At 35.4% G+C, this 21391-nt stretch overlaps 1 protein-coding gene and 1 long non-coding RNA gene across 2 annotated transcripts; both read left to right on the top strand.

Annotated features, from left to right (window-relative positions):
* The first annotated feature begins 4729 nt into the window (after positions 1-4729).
* LOC147533229 (uncharacterized) lies at positions 4730-15274 on the top strand. Its single transcript, XM_086650459.1, has 6 exons — positions 4730-5216; positions 5455-5515; positions 11956-13453; positions 14359-14478; positions 14562-14705; positions 14813-15274. The coding sequence occupies exons 3-6, from the start codon at positions 12161-12163 to the stop codon at positions 14942-14944; spliced, it is 1689 nt and encodes a 562-aa protein (XP_086506585.1). The 5' UTR covers positions 4730-5216; positions 5455-5515; positions 11956-12160; the 3' UTR covers positions 14945-15274.
* Positions 15275-15575: 301 nt separating this feature from the next.
* LOC147533228 (uncharacterized) lies at positions 15576-19894 on the top strand. Its single transcript, XR_015228443.1, has 2 exons — positions 15576-15756; positions 19549-19894. It is a non-coding gene; the product is annotated as an uncharacterized LOC147533228 (long non-coding RNA).
* The last annotated feature ends 1497 nt before the right edge of the window (positions 19895-21391 follow it).

Here is a 21391-nt window from a genome sequence, read left to right as displayed (position 1 = left end):
TAGAGTCCGATACCGACCGGTCCGAACCGATTCCCACCCCTAAGTAAGGGTGAGCAACGATCGTTTTTTTTTCGGTTTTGGTTCGAGCCGAAGTTGAGCCGATAAGTGGCGGTTTTACTTAATCGTCGACCGAAGTCGAGCCGATCATTCGGCCGACCGACCGACATGATTCGGTTCGGTTTGGTTCGACTCGGTTGAGTTCGGTTGATCCGTTTAACCGGACACAATTTAGAGAAAATGGTAAACCAATGTTATTCATTTCATTGCATATACGAAAAATAAAAATGAAGAGTCCATCGTACTTTTCCACCATTACATATACCGAAAATAAAAATAAAAAATTCATCGTACTTTTTCACCATTACAAACAAAAAATAAGTAGAAGTGCGAATACAAAATCTATACTTTTAAGTTACTAACTAAGAATGAGTTCTGGTACATAGAAAATTAGTGAAGACTTACCTCGAAAAACCTTTCAATCAAGTTGAATAGGTTGTGGTTGATGAAGCCGACAACAACAACAACTAAGAAGGAGGACAAACGGTAGACTTGGAAGTATTGATTATGGTTTTCCTAATTTTTTTCCTTATTAACTTTACAAATTTATTTTTTCCTCTCCATAGAGTTCGATCAGTTCGGTTTGGGCGGTTTATAGAAACCCAAGCCGAGGCCAAACCAAGCCGATTTGTGTTGTTCGATTTTTCTGCCGAACCGAGTCGGACGGTGATCGGTTCAGCCGAACAATAGATCGGTGTGGTTCGGCTTGGTTTGGTTTGGCCGATTGGTTCGGTTTTTGCTCACCCCTAGGGGAGAGTACGTAGAGGTACGAGGAGAATAATAGCGAATTCAAAACTTTAGACAAACTCTAATGACTGACCGCCTTTCCTTACTATGGTAAGTCATTTTGCCAAACTTTCTATAGCTGGCGGGGCTCGGCTCAGCCGACTTCTTTAAGTTAGATGGGATATGATCGAGAGCCAAGGGTCGCGTCCTTTACCTGTTCTGGTTGGATTGTATCGTTGGTGGCATGTCCTAGGGGTGTTCATTTACTATCCGAACCAACCGATCCAAACGGATTTCGACGGTTTGGGGACCGATCCAATAGAGAGCCGGATTGATTCGGATGTTAAAATGACAAAACCGAGTGGTTTGATCGGTTTATGTATTTGGTTGACGGATAACCGAACCAAACTATTTATTGTTATTTTTTATATATTATATATATAAATAATATGATGGATGGGTGTGGTTTAATAGTTAAGTTTGTTCCATGTTTGTTGATATTGTAGTTTAATGCATGTGTAACAGAAAGTAAATGGCGCTGATAATTGTAGCTTAATTCAATAGTTAAGTTAGTTCCATATATTTAAGTCGAAAGTGCGAAATTTTGGTTATGACACAGGTGATTCGGTTATCCAACCGATCCAAACCGTTCATGCATAGTTCAGATCGGTAACCGAACCAAACCATGAGTGGATTAGTTCGGATTTAGATTTGAAAAAATCGAACCCTTCGGTTTGGACTTTAGATTGGCCCAAAAAGTCGGTTATCCAACGATATTCACCCCTAGCATGTCCTGGTTGGCCAATACGCTTTAACTTGGGGTGAGCAGCGGTCGGTTTTTTTCCGGTTTTGGTTCGAGTCGAAGCCGAACCAATAGGTGGCGGTTAGACTAAATCGGCGACTGAAGTCAAACTAATATTCGGCCGGCCGACATAGCTCGGCTCGGTTTGGTTCGGCTTGATTGAGTTCGGTCGATCGATTTAACTGAACACAATTTAGAGAAAATGGTAAACTAATGTTATTCATTTCATTGCATATACGGAAAATAAAAATTAAGAGTTCATCGTACTTTTCCACCATTTACATATACCGAAAATAAAAAATAAAAATTACTTTTCCCCAATTAAAAACAAAAAAAGAAGTAGAAGTGTGAATGCAAAGTCTATATTTGTAAGTTACTAGCTAAGAATGAGTTGTGGTACATAGAAAATTAGTGAAAACTTACCTCTAAAAACCTTTCAATCAAGTTGAATATGTTGTGGTTGACGAAGGCAACAACAACTAGAAAGGAGGACAGACTGTAGACTTGGAAGACATGATTATAGGTTTCTTAAATTTTTTTTCCTTATTAACTTTGTTAAATTATTATTTCCTATTTCCATAGAGTTCGGTCGGTTCGGCTTGGGCGGTTTCTAGAAACCCAAGCCGAAGCCAAACCAAGCTGATTTAGGTTGTTCGTTTTTTCAGCCGAATCGAGCCAGACAGTGATCGGTTCGGTCCAAAAACCGATCGGTGTGGTTCAGCTTGATTTGATTTGGCCGATTGGTTCGGTTTTTGCTCACCCCTAGCTTTAACTTTGTTCGGTTGAACTTGGGTCCAACCCAAGTCCTAATCCCATGGGTCCTAGTCCAACCCGACCTATGAACTTCTCTATCTTATATATCTCTCTTCATATATTCTACCAGTTGAGACATCTGATTACGTCCAACACTCTTAGTGTGTAACCTATTTATAGGATTTAGTTGCTACTCATATGTTATGTCTCGACGATCGTAGTTAATTCATAACTAAACACTACTTACGACCCCTAAAGCGACTGGTCTTTATCATTCAGGTCTTCTGACGTCACATTTCCACCTTGACCAAATGACATCTTCTTAACCTATATCTAGAGCATTCACCGACCGACTACAACAAAAGGATGAGGACCGCAATCAGGTTGTCCACTAAACAAGCATTTAACGATCATACTAGATTATGTGTTTAGAGTATGTAAAGTTTATAACATTAATCCATGTAAATACTTTTTTGCTAATAAATCACCTTGTTAATCTATATCTCTCGAGTCATTTTTCCTTATGAATATTATTTTGCATTGGTTGCATTTATTAATCACTATCCCTTTGTCAATTCTATACACGTTATTATGTAATGTTGTTATATATTTTTGTAAATGATTATTTAAAAAAAATTAGATATCAATTTCTTTTCGTTAGCGACTTAGATTCCTTTTACGTCTATGGAGAACGCATATATAATGAACTCCTTAAATGATCCTATACGGAGGAGACGTCTAGTAATGAGACACGATCCCACGCATATAACGAAACCCTTAAATGATCCTATACGGATGTTCAATCGAATATGATTAAACTACGTCTTTTCTATCTTTGGAACTAATTTTTAAGATGATATATTAAAAGAGTTATTATGGCATCCTATCTACAAGATTTCCACACTTTTAGTGTCTTAAAATTACATAATTCATCATTAATTCTTGACTACTAGCATACATGTACCTAATCATGAGTTTGTTATTCTGAGCAAGTATCCCTAGGAGAATATTTTCTCATTATGTATTACCGTTTCATTTTTAAATGAAGACAATGATATAAAGAAGATTTATTGTAGACATAAAATTTATATTTGTTAACTAAGTTATGTTAATTGAAATCTTAAGTTAATCAAAGTAAGATACTTATTTCATTTTACTAAATAAGTAAAAACTGTTATCATGATGTGGACTTTTATGAATAAAAAATCTAAAATATTGAGATGAGATTTGGTTGATATGTAGTTCAAAAGAGAGCCATATCATATAAATATGTTCGGTGTATATTAGGACAAAACAACATTTCCACTAAGACGACGAATATAATTCATCAAATCTCTTAGATTGTTGTCAACGAAAAAAAATCTCTTAGATTGTTTTCAAACTTATCTTTTTTCCAATAAACAGAGGGATGGTAATTAATAAATTACTTTCTTTTTCCTAGGATAATAAAATGAGGAATTTTGAATTGATTTCCAATTTATATGGAAGAATTTCAAATGATAAAGAAATCAACAAAATCCGAATTTGAAACCAAAGAAAAATAGAAAAAAAAGTATAACTCATCAAATCTCTTAGATTGTTTTCAAACTTATATTTTTTCCAATAAACAAAAAGATAAAGATTAAAATATTAGTTTTTCTCCTAGGATAATAAAATGAGGAAGTTTGAATTGATATGGAATTTATATGGAACAAATTCAAATGAAAAAAATTCCACAAAATCCAAATTTGAAACCGAAAAAAATTGAAAAAGTTATCATCAAATCTTTTAGATTGTTTCCAAACTTATTTTTTTCCTATAAACAAAAAGATAATGATTAAAAATTTAGTTTCTTTTTTTTTTTTTCTAGGATAATAAAATGAGGAAGTTTGAATGATATGGAATTTATATGGAACAAATTCAAATGAAAAAGAGTTCCACAAAATCCAAATTTGAAACCGAAGAAAAATAGAAAAAAACAAAATAAAATTCATCAACTTCCTAAATCCTAATAAGAAATGATAAGCAAAAATATTCTCATTTATTTCGGCGGGCCCATTAAAAGTGTAAAGTGGTAGATCCCACCATGCCACCTCTTCACTTTCTTTACACCTAGACAACTATAATGCCAGATATACAGGTACAAAAAACCAGATAGGGGCACTCCTGCTGAAGAAAACCTAATATGTTCTTCCATAAGATATAAGCATGCGTATTATTTTAATCCAACGGTTCTTTTTCGAACTAATGTGTCCCGTCCAAATACCGTCCTAAATCTTGTCCGTCGATATTATAGCTAGGGTGATTGGAGAAAAAGAATCACCTAACCCCATCTAGAAGGGGTAAAAACGCAAATAACGAAGTTGATTTCCATTACCCTTTGGTTTTAAGTGACACATGTAAATGGACGTTAACACCAATGGCACATAGACGTTACTAAATAATTTGGAAGAGACAAGCTATGTGTAGATAGAGAGAGAAAGTTTTTAGAGAGAAAGTGATAGAGTTAACCCGATTGGTCGGTGACCCGACTGGGTTAACCGGAAAATTAATATTTAATTACCTACCCCACCACTCTCTCTATTTCTCTACTTGCTATATAACTGCTAAACCAAAGCAAATACCGCTTTTCGCTAATCACTTTCGCTCTCCGTCTCTGTTTTTCTCTCTCTCTCTCTCTAAAAATCCATTATCACCTCCATTTTCATCAGTTGTTCTACTAGTCTTTCTCTTAGTTTCTATCTCTTAATCGCTCTTCAATCGTCATAGATTGAAAGGTTAGAGAGAGAGAGAGATTTTTCATCTATTTCGTACTTCCCCGCGCAAACGCGCTCTTTTTGCCTCCCGGTAAACGATCGCTGGATTATCGGTTCAAGCGATTTCGATTTGTTTTCGGAAGGTATTGCGATCGATTGTTCTTCTTTCGTTTCATTCATTTATTTTTTGTTCAAGTGATATTAATGAATGGATTATGATTCTGTATCTTTACGATTTTGAAGGATTTTGATTTGCCGCTCTTTTTTGTGCATGTCTAAGATTTTGATTATTTTAGGGTTTTTTTCAGTACGATTACGATTTTAGTGTTGTTTTTATTGATATCTGATTTTGTTTTTGTTGATTGTTATTATTGAATTCAGGAAGAAAAGGAGTTCGATCGTTGGTGATAAGCTTCTTGGAATTGAAGTACTTTTGCTGGTGGTAATGAAATTGATTCACTTCTCTTATTTTGTCTTTACCTTTTTCTATTGATTTGATTATCTATATTGCTATGTTTGTTCTTTGTAAATCAAGATTGTATTACTCATGCATGAAAAAGTTATTTGTTTTTTATTCTTGCTTGATTTGATTGTCGTTCTTAGTTCAAATCAGTGGCCTTTTTGTATATTCAATCTCTTCTATGATGTTTTTCAGCTCCTCAATGCTTGAGTTTAAGATTTTTTCCTTCCAATGGATTGTTGTTTTTTTGTGCTCTATTTTCTTGTTTTCTTCTATGTCTCCCTTAAAAAAAAAACATTTTTCTACATCGGGAGGATGACATAGATTTTTTCAAAATAATATTTGTAGGACTAAGGCTGCTTCGGAGAGTCGTATCTTAGTCTTGATTAAAAGGTCCATCTTTTGTTAATCAATTAGCGGATATGTGGATCTAGATGAGCTGCTGATGAGCTGCTACGTGTTTAATTTGTTGTCTTGTTAGATGGTAACGTCTTGATGTTTTGGTCAATTAGATGTATACATCCTTCATAGTGAATGTTAGATGCCGTATATTTGCTTGAACCCTTCTGTTCTGCTAGGTCTATATTCAAGAGTTATTGATATCTCTTGATTCTTTGAAGAGGATGAGACAAGTTCTTATTGGCTGATTTCTTTGCGGCTGAAGTTTCTGCAGTTGAAGTTGCTGTCATTAGCCAATAAGAAGGTTTCTGTCTTGAAAGGCAAGCGGACCAGAATGGTGTAGTAAAACTTACTCGTCTGTTTTGTTATTAACTCATCCAATTAAGAATACCTAGTATAACTTGATGGCAGAAAGCCTCAACTCGTCTCACCAAACAATGGTTTGGATTAGTCTATCCGCTGCCGAGATAGTTAACCGAGGAAACCTGATCTGCAAGTACCAGTGTTGCCAATGGTGCTGTACTTGACTCAATTCTTGGGGATTGAACGTTACAAAGTGATGAAGAGGAATGCTAGTCACTCTGCAGAGGAGAAGGTATTTTAAGAAATTAAGAGAGTTTGGAGTTAAGCTTGTTTTAGTCACATTAGGACATCGATCAAGGGAGGAATGAAGGATCCCAGTGAGACCGTTGCTTGGCGCGCTTAAGGTTTATGGCTCCTCTAATGCTTGAGGCAAATCACTAAGGGAGCATCTAAAGCAATACAAGGAAGCTTTTTAGAGTCAATTAGATATAAATTCACACAAGAATCCAAATATACGAACAAAAATGGTGTAGTTAAATAACCATATTAGCAACATAAGTCATCATACATAAAAACTTATATCTCAAAATATAAATCTTATAAGTAAATGTCGCAAGAGAAAAACATAACAATTGTACTTTTTCTTTATCTGCTAGTATCTACTCTTTGCCCGTTCTAGTTTACAATTATCCCTTTACGTTTCAATGCGAAGCCTTGAGATATCTATATTCGCGCGTATAAGTAGTGGAGGTGTAGAAAAGAGTTGACTATTATGGGCGTTAAAGGTACCTATTGTCGATCTTCGTTTTTGAGATAAAGCAAGATTTTATTCAAAAGGCGAGAAGGCAAAGAATACAAGAAAGAATTGCACTACACTCCTTAACCTCATGAAGAGAGGCAAGAAAACTCCATATATATGGAAAAATATCCAGTTTGACATAAAAGTATGGAAATTGAAAGTTACTTATTTATAACCAAAAGCCCTACACGAAGATATTAAACTTGATATAAAATATGTTTGCTTCCGGGGAGTCTATCGATCCTAAAAAATCTTATTGATCCCCTGTTGCTAAAGGAACCAATTGATGGCAAAGAAGGTAAGCTTCGTGATCTACCTCTGCAATTCCATGATAGGAAATCATTCATCGTCATTCCGAAGGCGTCCAGTTGTAGCTAAGCAAGGCCTCAAAAAAGTTTCCACATTGTTATAGAGAACTTACTCCTACATAGAACACATCCCACATTTTCCTCAGATTGTCTACAAAGAGGGCACATGTTTGCATAGGGAATCCAATCACCTTTAGATGAAGAAATAACTTCCAAGATACATTTTTGGCTGGTCTACATGCAAGCGGTTGTGTATGATCATCACTAATACCGTCGTAGATAGTCTTAACTTAAATTTCATCTTCTTCATTGAGGGTCTTGGTCTAAATGCTTGTATCTGCTATGTTAGATTCCTTGTCGCACTATCTGCCACTGCCAGTGAAGATGGAAATATCTGGACTTCTGAGACGAATAAATTTCTTTCCGTCTGAAATCTCAACCTAGTGTCTATCTCTTCCGTGAAGACTTACGCCATGGACCAAATTATTGGTTGATACTCGAGAAATTTTCTCATAAAGAACTCATCTTTGCTTTTTTGCATTGATAAATCCGGCATAAATTTGCACTTCCAAATTTAGATTTCTCTACTTGATTAATGGATTCTTTATTTAGTTGGAGTGCTAAGTCGGTCTGGTATCACAGTTGAAAGTTTACGTAACATTTTCTTCGAAGTGGCGAGCCGTTATGGAATCTCTATGATAGCGATGCAGGGTTGCATAGAAAATTAACTTTGAGATCTTAAAGATTCCATAAGAAGCTTACTCAAGTTAGTATCCTTTTTATAAGGTTAATGTAAGATCAAAAGTTTGAGGGAGAATTAACCAAATTGAAATGTATGGTTTGAAGTTCATCATCATACGTATGATGAAAATATACCATCACTCGTTTTTTTAGTATTACTTCACTTGATTATACTATTGGTTGAGTGCACATCCTTCTCACGTGCGTGCAGGAACTCCATTTCCCTTGCATCCATAGGTTGAGGGATCTTATGTTTTTCAAGCTCTACGCTCAAATCAAATGCTTCATTATATTCGCCCCGTCTAGAGATGTTTTATTTAATCTCTTTCACCTTGTCCTTGAACACAATTAGGTTGTGCTACCATGCGACAAAGAAGGAGATGCATGACAATATTAACTTGTTCGAGGAAATCACTTATGTGTGCACTTCACAACAAGCCCACCGACGATTATAGTATATATCTTTTTGGTACAGTAAACGATATATTGTTGTTCACTAATGTGAATTCCTCATTGGAAATAAATAATGTATATTTATTTTTCGTTACCAAAAAAGAAATAATAATAAATGTCAAATAATTGAAGATTACTATTTCACATGGTTTATTAGATGAATCTCTTCTTGAAGAATTTGACGTTTAAGAGAAATAAGGGTAAATTTCAAATGCTTACTCATAAAGCTCGATAAATTACGGTGGCGAAACTCAAAATTTTAAGTGGTGGCCCTAGTGTCATTTAGATCGTCAACGAATATGAAACACTTAAGCAATGATGTGTTATTAATGTACGCCATTACAAATTATATCCTTCTAATTTAAGAACTTGGTATTTCTTGTCTACCCTGATTCTCTAAGTGAATTGGGGACCGACTAGCAATACATCGATTTTATGGTAAAGAAGTAAGAAAAAGGAGTAGTATGCACTAACCCCTTAATGAATGGAATGAATACAAGGATAGTAATGATCACTCAATTCCACTACATGTTTGTTATTTCGGGAATGCGGATGAGGGATGAGATAATAGGAAATAGATTCGATTGATCCTGATTCACGAGATTTCGGCCAAATCACTTTCTCCGTTCATTCAAGCTAATGGTGAACAAAAAGATAAAAATATTGGTAACTAACCGCTTGCGAGGTTCAATCTCCACTCCAGTTACAGGCGATTCCAAGCCCCAGACATAGAGATTTGATGAACACAGACTAGTGCGAGAGGGTCAAAAGATTTTTTGTGGATCAAATTTGTGAATCTATGATTGCTAACATTAGTACATCATTGTTACAATTGAAGTTTGCAAGTATTATAGAAGGATCTCGATACCAGTAAAAGGGCACAAACCACTCATCAATGTTATTTGTCTAGATTTATGTACAAACTTTGATTGATTTGTCTTCGAAGTGAAACTTATCGTAAATGGGGATGTGCAAGCCTCGCGAAAGTGCTAAGAGGCAAGTTAGCTCGACTACAAGGGAAGCTTGCGGATCAATTTGGCTAGGTTTATCATGTTTAATAGTCCAACACCGCAATAAGATACCATATTGATTAGTAATTGACATTCATAAATAGTTAAGCTAAAGAAGAAGGTTTAACTATGTCTGGCTTCAAAGCACTTCAGTACATGAAATCCATAACTAGTTAAGCTAAAGAAGAAGGTATAACTATGACTACTTAGGTCCTCAAAAAGCTTTTATTCTCCATTTTACACGGTCTAAGAGAGCGAATTCCGACGGAGTTTCATGGTTACGTGGAACTTCAATGTAGTATTTTTAATTTCTTGAAATCAAGTGTCAAAAGATGTAGAGGTTACCACATGGGAAGTGGATCAATCATATAAGGAAGTTACCGGCATATTAAAACATCTTGAAAAAGGTGTTTTACCTAGGAGACAAAACTAGGGCCAACTAACCGTATTACCTCTACGAGGTTCCCCATTCTTCATTACACGGGAGAATCTTGTTCATTTATACTAGTTTATAATGTATTACGCACGACATAGATCGTAAAGTCACTTGGCGACCCACCAATTTGTCTGGGTTCAGTGTGAATGTACCGTTCCTTTTGACTTTATAAGCTCGATTGGTTGACTTGCCAACTTAGGGACAAATTGTTTGACTTTTAGATCTCGTGTGTTCAAGGTCGTATAAGTTTCCATTTCCTAATTAACAAAATCCAAGCGATTGCAGTGTTGGATCTGAATTACCAAGATGGCAATAGTAATATTTGCCACGTTTGTACTTTGTTTGCATTGCTTTGCTGCATAGATTACTGCAGAGAGAATTGAGATTTTTTTAGGTTTCTCGAAAAATTACTTCGACATGTAGGTGATTAGGTGACTTGCCTTTCAGAGCATGACCATATGTGATCTTTTAAACAAAATTCATATGCATATAATGGGCCAACCATTGGTTGAAACAACTTGATCCAACTAAATATTCTTTTGCTTGTTAGGTTTCATAGCATTGCCATAAATACTAATGCTAGAGATATCTGTTATGTGTATACAAAGTTATAGATTTATATGAATTATGGTTGTTATAGGCTTCCTATATTAGTGGTTAGTAATATGGAGTAATTTTTTAATGTTGTGGTAATCTATTATACCAGTAAGTGGTAAACGTATGTCCATAAGTGGTTAGTAATATTGATTCCCTCCTTCATATATTCAATCATCTTTTCAAAAAAATAAATGGTATTGATTTGACTCATTGTTGTTTGAACGCTTCAAGCATTAGGTGTTAGCCTAAACAAATATAAAATTAGAAATCTTAACCGCGGCTTTCCTGCATACCAAAATGAGAGCACGCACGTGACTTTAGACACGTTGAGCCTGTAAATGAACCCCCTACGTCACCAAATAAAATATAATTGATAACTAAATTAAAAGTTATTATTTGCTTTCTCGAACTGTTACCATAACACAAGTACGATATATCCAATTTTATACAAGATATGTAGTAATCTTATTTTCCTTTTTGTTAAGTCGTTGTTTGTGTGCCTCAAGGAATGTCTACTCTTGTTGATTATCCTTACAGAATATGAGTATTATAGGAAAAATATGTACAAACATATCCTTTAAAATTACGATCTTCTCAATGTAAGAGAAGGAAGGGCATTTGTAATGAGTTTAAAAATCCAAAATTTATGGACTTGATTATTTGTTCTGCGCCATCAGCTTCTTAGTCGTATCCCCATTTAATTAGCTTCATCCAATCTTTGTTTCTATGGTTCACTTCACCTTATTCTAGAGTTTTATGTTTTATCTGCCACAACGCATGTTGTTATAGTCATGTTTACCAAAAACTCCTCTCCCCTTCTGCCGCGCATACTAGATTTCTTGCTGGTTCTTGGGTATTTTCAGTGGCCAAGTAGAATCCGCCAGACCTAAATTTGGCGTGCAGGACAACTCTGTATGAATAATTAGTTTAGTAAGTGATTATCTGGCTGACTAATCAATATGTTCAAATGAAGTGTTCAAACACACTGCTGCCTAAAACTTTGTATGAATAACTAGTTTAGTACATGATCTCTTAGTACGGAAATAACTCTGTAATAACTAAATAAAATAACTCTGTATGAAGTGCTCAGTACAGAAATAACCATGTGAATACTAGCTTATTACATGATTGTATAGCGTCACCGCAGAGAGTATACAGCACCTAGACAAAGTGTTCAAATGCCTGCTGCCTAAAATAGCGTACTGAGGAAATATACCCGTGTGTAAAATGAAAATAGTAGGTCATTGGCTCGTTTTTCTTTTCGGGGTTTTCATTTATTATTGGTGGTGCTGGTACTTCACATTATCCTTGCTCACATTTCTTGGTTTCTTTGATGGGTTTCATCTGCAAAACTGATGTTTCTTAAACCCTTGCAGTTTGATCTATTTCAGCTCCAGCTGAGAAGTTTTTGCGGCAATTTAGAATCTGGGTCAAAATTTTCCAAGCGCCTTCTTCAATCCTCTCTCATTGTCTTCAGTTGAAGGATAAAGGAATCTAATTGGTTCCTTCCTTTTAGTAACTTGAATTTGACCAAGGTTCTTCAGTAATATTCCTGTGGCTTATTAACTACATTCGGCCAATATGTCATACTCGATTGGGAGGAGCACACCTGACCATCAAAGGGAAGCCAGTGACGCAGACATCTTATTTCCTCAAGAAGTTAGGCATAATGGGATGAACTCTCATGATTCGAGTTTAAGTAGACAGAACCAGATTGCACATGAAGAAGATAGAGTTGAACGGGGAGAGCAATCAGTCCCAACTGTTAACATTGCCACCAATGCTCAGTCTTTGGATGTTAACTTGATCCATCGTAGCAATCAGGTGTCCAGTGGCCAAAGGAATTTGCAAAATTCAGTTTTTGCACGTTTCCCTCAGAACCTGGACCTCAATGCTGGATACCCAGGTGAGGGGGATGGAAGTCCGAGTTCCTCCGAAAGTGGTCGCCGAACATCCGTAAAGAGGAAAGCCTCTCACGTAACTTCTTCTGAATCTTCTTCAGATGGAGGTCCAAGTTCTGATCCTTTTCGTGAAACAATTCAACAGAATAATGCTTCCTCATCAGCAAATCAGCTCCGCGTCGATGGTCCAGTTCTGTTGCTACCAAGACCTGGGTTCAGGATAAGAGATATTAACAACTATAACTTATCTGATTTAGTAGGAAACACAGTTAACAGGAACACAAATCCTGCAAATCGTCAAGAATCTGCTGCTTCAAGTTCGTTTCCAGTTGGTAGGGAGAATCACTCTAGGAATTCAACTGTTCGGCAGCAAGACTCTGCTGGTCCAGTTCTGTTGCTACCAACACCTGGGTTCAGGATAAGAGAGATTAACAACTATCTTGCAAATCGTCAAGAATCTGTTGCTTCAAGTTTGTTTCCAGTTGGTAGGGAGAACCACTCTAGGAATTCAAATTTTGAGCAGCAAAACTCTGCTGGTCTTACTCTATCACCAATATGGTATGGTCAGCATTCTGCTGCAGTAAGTAGTCCATTGCCAGTTGGAGGACCATTTATTGGATCTTCTTCGAATGCTGGCCTACCTACAGGAAGTCCGAGTGGTAACATGCTTAGACAACATTTGGCGTGGAACGACACCTCCACTTCTAGAGCTGGAGGATCATCAATTGGCACACAAGGGCATGTGCCTCCACCAGCAATTGCTGCATCCTCTACAATCTCTAGTTCAGCTCCACAGAGGATTGGGGTACCGCATCCCAACAATCATCAGCTGCAATCTCAACCGGCTTCATCATTTAGGCCATATCAGCCGCAGCTTTATATGCAGCATCAACCTTATCCGGGATTGCAGCAGCTGTTGAATGGCCTTGCTCAACAGAGACTACTGGCTGCAAGAGAAAATCAAAGATCAGAGGTATGTTTTAATTTTATATGTTCTTACATTTTTATTGCTTGTTTCTTGTCACAGAAGATGTTACTCTAATTTTCCATTTTTTTCTAATGATTGAACTGCAAAAGACGACTACAGCTATAAGCTTTTGTAAATTTCAGATAAGTAACTGTGCATGATAAAGAGTTTCCTGGAACACATTTTACATTTTGGAAACCACTAAATCTAAATTGAAGTTGAGTTCCCTCTGATAGGTTAAACTATAGGGAGTTCCTGGGAAATACATAGGATCTAAGACATTCACATGACGTGGAAACTAATTGTAGATTATATCAGCACATTCACTACAGATGTAGCCTAGAAGGCAGCCTGAGTTGCATAGGAACTATTAGTAATGAATACTTTTACTTAAGCTGCCTTGTTCTAAGAATTTTCACCAAACAAACCTACACAATGTTAGAGACCATGAAGTCACTTTCCTGTGCTTTTTGTCCATCTTTACAGATTCTAAAACCTTTCCAGAGAACAACTAAAATGAACATTGCAGAATGTAAAACCTTCGTAAGGTCCATGGATCCTTCACCTCATGTTTGGCAATTTTTTTGCACTTCTTAGAACAGGATTAATTTAAGAATGTTCACCAACTATTCATCCTTTTGAGAATGTTACAGTCGGATGTCTATCCTCCGCGCATGTCCTTTTTTCATGAAGAAAGTGATATATTCTTTCAACTTATAAACACGTCATGACACCACGAATTGCTTATCAAAGAACCTGGCTATGGAAAAATAGAACGATATTTTAATCCTTACACACACACACACACACACACACACATATTCCAGTGATGCCTCTAATGTTTTAGAATTTAACCCACATCTTAATGTGTGTGTATATTATATAATATGTAGTTTTTTATGTTATGACAGGGTGTTGCTGTGGTTCAACAACCCATGCTTTCCGAGGAGGAGGATGATGACCCAGACGAGCCTGACTCTCCTGATATGCACAGCGATATGCGGCTTGATATTGATGACATGACATATGAGGTAAATTCATATCTTGCTTCCAATATCCCATCATTTTCTATGAAAAAATAGTTCATTTTAACTCCAATCGTTCTTCATCACAGGAATTACTAGAACTCGGAGAGAACATAGGAAATGTCAGGACGGGATTGAGTGAGGATACTATAATGACTTATCTAAAACAACAACAGTATCCATCACTTAAAATTGGCGGTCAAACTAAGGTCGAACCCTGCTGCATTTGTCAAGTAAGAACCACTCAGAATTCTTTTCTTTTAATAGTAACCTAGTGCAGCCAAGAATCTTGTAGAACATTTTTTCTCTCTGCTGACTACGTAAATGTTAATATTTGCAGGAAGAATATGTTGACGGGGACGGTGTAGGAGTACTAGAGTGTGCACATGCATTCCATACTCACTGCATTAAACAATGGCTGATGGAGAAGAATGTCTGCCCTATTTGCAAAACAACTGCCTTGGTTACTTGAAATGAGGCCTTCGGATTTGGGTCGGACCCTGGATGGTCCAGGATCCATCTCGAAAGAAAAAACATAATTTCTATTTTTCGCATTTATATCTTTTCCTTTACCCCCTTGAAATTCGAGGTCCGTGAAGCAACAGGTGAATCTTTTTACAGAAAGGAGCCAATAAATCTCCTTGATTGACCTTCTTTTTATTGTTATCTGCTACTTAATTATTCAATTTGCAGGATTTTATGTGGGGATTTATATTTTTCATCCATGGTTTCATGGTGATTTGAACCTAAAAAAGAGAGATACTTGTATACTTTCTTTAATGTGAAAATTTTTTAGACACAAGTTTTGGTTGCTAATTTTGTTTGATATTATTGTTCGATCTTATTGGTGATTTGATTCATTATTGTTTTCTTATTTGTGGTTGATCTTGTTTTGGTTGCATGTTTTATTTGATTTTTGGTGTTTAATAGTTTCTATATACTCATGCTTAATTGGTTCTAATACTAAATAAATTTGTTTGAGTATAGAGTATGTTATTCAGCCCAACTTTTTACTAAATCAGCCCAAGTTAGGTTTTGATGATATCAGCAATATAGGTTTCATCACTAACACTATATAAGACCATAACCATCAAGCCAATTTCATGATATGGCTGACCTAGTTAAATTTTTGGGGATTAGGGTTTGAGGGGAATTTCATTTTCTGCAACTAGGATTCTAATCCCTCCTCTTTGCTTTTTAAAATTCCATCTGATCTACCTAATCTGAGTCTGCATCCCTCTTCTGTCATACAATGGAATTTTGAAGATAGTGTCCTAGATAAAGGTTTGTTTTAACACCCCTTCCTATGTTTTTTGTTCCCCGTGGGGCAATACTCTTCCTTATTAGGTTAGGGTTTTGTGAAACAATTTGGGTAAATATTTAGGGTTTTATTCATTTTTATGCTTCGATTCAAATCGTAGCATATTGCGAGTAAGGTGGTGCTTGTTCTTTCTCATAGTCAAATATGAAATCTAAATTGAAGCTTAAATTGGCTCCAATTAGATTTTAGAATGACTTTGTTTATATCAATTCATAATTTTGACTCGTTTAAAATACTAGTTCAGGTTGAGTTTAGATTGATTTTAGATTAAGACATGTCAGATTAGGCAACGAGAAAAAAATCTCTTTCTGAATTGAGCGGGCACACCCTTGGTTCGTTAGGATTTTACTTCCAATCGGGGGAATTGGGGAAATCTCTTCGTCACATCTATGATTTTCTTCTTCCATAGAAATAAAAAAATTATAACCAAATAGATCATCCGAATAAAGCAAAACTCTATTAAGGGAGCAGAGAGTTGATCCTGGCATGATCGTTTAATTTTTGTTTTATTAGAAGAAAATATCTATCTGCCTAACTAGCATTCAAGCTAAATCTCAGCGTGAGCGTGTGTCCGTATAAGATTTAGAGAGAAAAAATTCGCTTTCTATCTCTGAATCTTAACCAGCCACATCCCTTGGCCTGGATTCGGCTGGAAGAGTGGTCAGGCAGAGGATACAATTGTTTATTACATGGAACATAAACTTGAAGGACAACCGCCTTCTCTATTTTTTTACAGGACTTCTCAGAGAAGTTGATAATAATCAAATCCTTTTATGAGACTACAATGACTCTTATTTCTTTAACAAGGCTGACTACAGAAATGGAATTTATCTTCACTGGCTCAAACTAGATGCAGCAATTGTAGGTGCAGTCATAATTCCTTGTGTGCTAATTGAGCTACTAAATGAGGGCCTAGATCGATGAGTTTGATGATCCTCCCGCTCTAGAATTAGAGGTGTCTTTCCATGCTAAATGTTGTGTAACGAAGTTTCTAGGATTTTGGAATATGGAATATGGTACCACTCGGACCTCTTGTTGTTGGGTCCGCGTTTAAAGAAGATCCAGTAAATGGTCTATCAATCGAAGAATGTTGGTGTTACTCTGTCACCACTGTGGTATACTCAAGAATTCAAGTCTTCAGCAACAAGATTCTGCAGAGTTTTAATGGTCTACCAACCGACAATTGACTAGTTGCTGCAATGGAATGTTGGTGTTACTCTGTCACCACTGTGGTATACTCAGGAATTCAAGTGTTCAGCAACAAGATTCTGCAGAGTAAGGACTCTGCATAATCTTGTTGCTCAACATTTGAATTCCTGAAGTGATTCTCCATACCATCTGGAAACCAAATATGAAGCAACAGATTTTTGATGATTGGAAGGATTTCTTCTCTTGCTTACTGCGTTTCTTACCAAATGAGAAAATTGATGGTTGTGAATATCTAATTCTTTTATACTGAACCCATGTCTTGGTTGCAACAAGACTGGACCATCGATGCAAAGCTGATTTGCTGCTGGTGAAACATTATTTTGTTGAAAGATTTCAGCAAACTGATTGGAATTTGGATTTTCACCTTAAGAAGATTCAGAAAAAGTTACTTATGTGGCTTTCCTCTTTATCGATAAACGTCGACCATTTGCAGAGGAACTCGAACTTTCATCACTGTCACCTGAGTAATTACTGGCACTACCATTATATCCAGCATTAAGGTCAAGATTTTGAGGAAAACGCGAAAAAACTGTATTTTGCAAATTCCCTTGCCCATTTGAGACCTAGTGGTTTAAGCTATCATCTAAAGACCGAACATTGGTGGTTGTTCCCAGATTGGAAGGAAAAATAGTACACGAAACCACCAATGTTCGGTCTTTAGATGGTAGCTTAAACCATCCGGTCTCAAATGGGCAAGGGTATTTGCAAAATACAGTTTTTTCGCGTTTTCTTCAAAATCTTGACCTTAGTGTTGGATATAATGGTATTGTCAGTAATTACTCAGGTGACAGTGATGAAAGTACGAGTTCCTCTGCAAATGGTCGACGCCCATCGGTAAAGAGGAAAGTCACAGAAGTAACTTCTTCCGAATCTTCAAAAGATGAAAATCCAAGTTCAGATGGGTTTGCTGAAATATGTATTCATCATTTCCAATCAAAGTTGAAAACTTCATGGAGTTTATTTTCTTTTTATCATTTTAATGTGAACTTGGTTATATAGTGAAGTTTCCTTTCTATCATTTTAATGTGAACTTGGTTATATAGTGAAGTTTTCAGTGTGATAAGTATTTCATGTCTTGAACAAAGTGAAGAAAAAGTAGTTCTTTTCTACAAGTTTGGTCCAACGATAAAGTGGTCGGTTCAGTATTTGTGTTTGAAGGATGAAACTGATTAAAGGATAAGTTGGAGTAGAGGTGAGTGATTATTTCTCGTGATATATATAATACAAGTTAAAAGTACAAGTTATATTTTATTTGGTTAAAAACTGAAAATTTATATTTCGTTTGGTTAACAACCCAATATTTGTATGTAGTTTAGTAAAAAATTATTTTTTGCAACCTAAATTGCTGCAAACCTTTCGCAAGTTGTTGCAAACCTCTACCAAATTACTGTTTTAGTCCTCTCTAATCCCATAAAGGGTTTAAAAACCAAAATATTAATTTAAATGGATATCTAGTCCATTTGTATACATTTAGAGAGAAAACACAAATCCCTAGAATACATAATAAATCTTAATACCTAAACTAACCTTCCTTGTATATAAAAACAGATTTACCTTCAAAATCCTTAAATATCTTTTTCATTTTTATCTCCCACCTTCTCTCTCCAATCACGTTTCTAATCAAAGTAACCTCTATCTTCATTATCTTCAGTAACCGAAACTTGTTTATTTTCTCCCCCTCTCTAAATTCGAATCATCTGATAATCCTCCATTAAACTCAGAAAGCTTGATTCATCTTCATTAGAGCAGTTGTAAACACCTTCATCGTTTATCAGGTTTTACACATTTCAGAAGTCTTTGTTCGTACCATTGAAACAGATTCTGAATCAGATTTAATATTGCTTTTCAGGTTATTGAATCAGATTCTCTCTCTCTCTCTCTCTCTATAGCTAAACATATATGATTTTGATTATGATCTCAAAGATTTGTTTACTATTTCATTAACTTCGGATGTTTGCTGTTTATTTTCTCTCTCTAAGATTTTCATCATTGTTTTTTATCTTGATGTTTGATAGATATTTACTGATTAGTTCAAATCGAGTATGTTTTGTTTTCATCCGATTATCATATCATTTTTCATAAGATTTAGGTTTAAGCTTCTTAATTTTCTGATATTTCTTCACCTCAGATCTTTGGTTTCGTACAATTTTATGAACCAGGTGTTATTCCGTACGTTTATCATACCAGAATATACAATATAGGTAATTTACACTAAATTCTGATACTTTCTAGTACATTATGCAAACATCTTTTGTAAGATGTGTTTATAAGAGAATGTAAAATACGTGTAATTTGTTATACATTATATATAATTTATAATAAACTCTAAAACATCGTATAAGTACACATAAATTATGTATTATTTATTTATCATTACGCGTACTTTTCACCCAAAACAGTATCCTTGTTAAGCTGACCAAACAACTTAAAACCTTCAAATATTGTCAAAATTTGACAAACATTATACATAATTTATGGAACTGTACATGTAGTTTATAATACAATATATGATTTTTTGTTTAATGTATGTGTATTTATGTTTGTAGATTTGATATAACAGATGGAATTTCAAACAGAATCATCAAATCAAAGTAAGTCAACGAAACTAAAATCTGATGGCTGAGATAAAATATTTACTGAAGTTGGTCAGTTGTTTCCTGGTGGTGCAAAAGCATTTGGATATGCTCTTCCACAATATAGTGTAACTGCTATTTGTCCTGCTCAAGACTGCAAATGGAGAATATATGGATGGACACCATATCTGAACCAGAGAAGATTTTGTACGTTTTTTTGTAACAGAATGTAAACGATGTGTAATTTAATAGAAATCATGTGTAATTTATTGAAAATGACGCATATACATTTAATAAATTACGGTGTATACATGACAAATGATGGTTACCTCGTCATAAATAACACATAATTTACGAACCTGTTTCATAATTTTGTATTCGATGTGTGGGTTATGTATGAGTAAAAACGAAAACAAATGTTGCTGTAATGTTTCTAGAAAAATATATTTTTTCCAAATCTGAAAGTTAAGTGAGAGAAAGTGATACATAGGTTTTGTATATTAATCCCCAAATCACGCTTGATTGATCCTAGAAAATATTCTCTTTCTAAATCTGAAAGTTAAGTGAGAGAAAATTGATTTGAATCGCAAAAAAATTACATAGTAAGAGAGAGAAAATTGATTTGATTTCCAAATCCGTAAAGAGAGACTGGTTTCCAAATCTGTAAAGAGATAGAACATGGATTTGGTTAGGGTTTTTGTTTTCAATCGATTAGGGAATAGATTTGTTTTCCAAAATAGTTTAGAAGCGAGAGAAAAATCAATTTTGGGTTTATACCGTTAGCTGCTTTAAACCCCCAAATCATGCCCACATTAGAAACTTTCCAGATTCACCCCGAAAAATTAAAAATCCCGCGATTTTTGTAGGAGGGACGTGAACGGTAGTTATTTCATAAAGAATGGGTTATTATGTCCATAATGCAAAGGGAAATTTGGCCAAAACTCCCTAAAAACTTTGGCCTTTGGTTAAAAAGGATTGGACAATTTTTTATGGGCTTCAGCTCCCTGTGACATTTTTGTAAATTATCTAATATAGGGAAAAGACAAAACTGACCTTATTGCAAACTAGTTTGCAAACCAGTTTGCAAACCAATTTGCAAAGCAGTGCAAACTAGTTTGCAAGGCAAACCAGATTGCAAACCAGTTTGCAAATCAGTTTGCAAAGCTTTGCAAGGCAAACCAGATTGCAAACCAGTTTGCAAATCAGTTTGCAAATCAGTTTGCAAAGCTCTGCAAGGCAAACCAGATTGCAAACCAATTTGCAAAGTAGTGCAAACCAGTTTGCAAATCAGTTTGCAAACTAGTTTGCAAAGCTTCGCAAAATCAAACCCTAACAAAATAAGTAACTAAGAAGTAAGATTATATAAAATGTGAGGGTTTTTGGAAAATCTGAGGGTGTTTCTAAAATTTTCCTTTATACAAAGGTCAATTCAGGTATACAAAATTAAGGGATTTTTAGAATTGTCCTTCAAGCCTATTTCTAAACTTTTCATGGTGCCTAGAAGGAAAAAAAGATAACTTGTCTTTTTGCAAAAAAAAACAAAAAATTGGGTCTCCAGCCCAATTTCCTGTAATGCAAAAGGACTAAATATCCATATTTTGGGAAGATTGGATCATAAACTATTTTTGAACATTATTTTGGTCTATACCCTAATGGACCCAATGTAAATTACAAAAATACATAAGGAGTTCAAGACTAAAAAAATTGAATGATATTTTTTACCAAAAATATTATATAGAGTTTTGACAAAATTTCTCGTATACATATTAGGGTATAGTTCATGTCTGGGTCTCATAGACTTTTGTGGAGCAATTTA

Source organism: Eschscholzia californica, unplaced genomic scaffold, assembly GCF_041429995.1.
Source record: "Eschscholzia californica isolate CP2 unplaced genomic scaffold, dmEscCali1.0.p SCAF_6, whole genome shotgun sequence".
Classification (NCBI taxonomy): Eukaryota; Viridiplantae; Streptophyta; class Magnoliopsida; order Ranunculales; family Papaveraceae; genus Eschscholzia; species Eschscholzia californica.
The sequence above is the reverse complement of the archived record's forward strand: the minus strand, read 5'-3'. Positions and strand labels throughout refer to the sequence as shown.

Bases quoted from the DNA above. Each gene is read 5' to 3' on its own strand.
- LOC147533229 (XM_086650459.1), top strand. From the start codon at position 12,161: ATGTCATACTCGATTGGGAGGAGCACACCTGACCATCAAAGGGAAGCC. The intron at 13,454-14,358 runs GTATGTTTTAAT...ATGTTATGACAG, and splicing joins GAGAAAATCAAAGATCAGAG to GGTGTTGCTGTGGTTCAACA. The intron at 14,706-14,812 runs GTAAGAACCACT...TAATATTTGCAG, and splicing joins AACCCTGCTGCATTTGTCAA to GAAGAATATGTTGACGGGGA.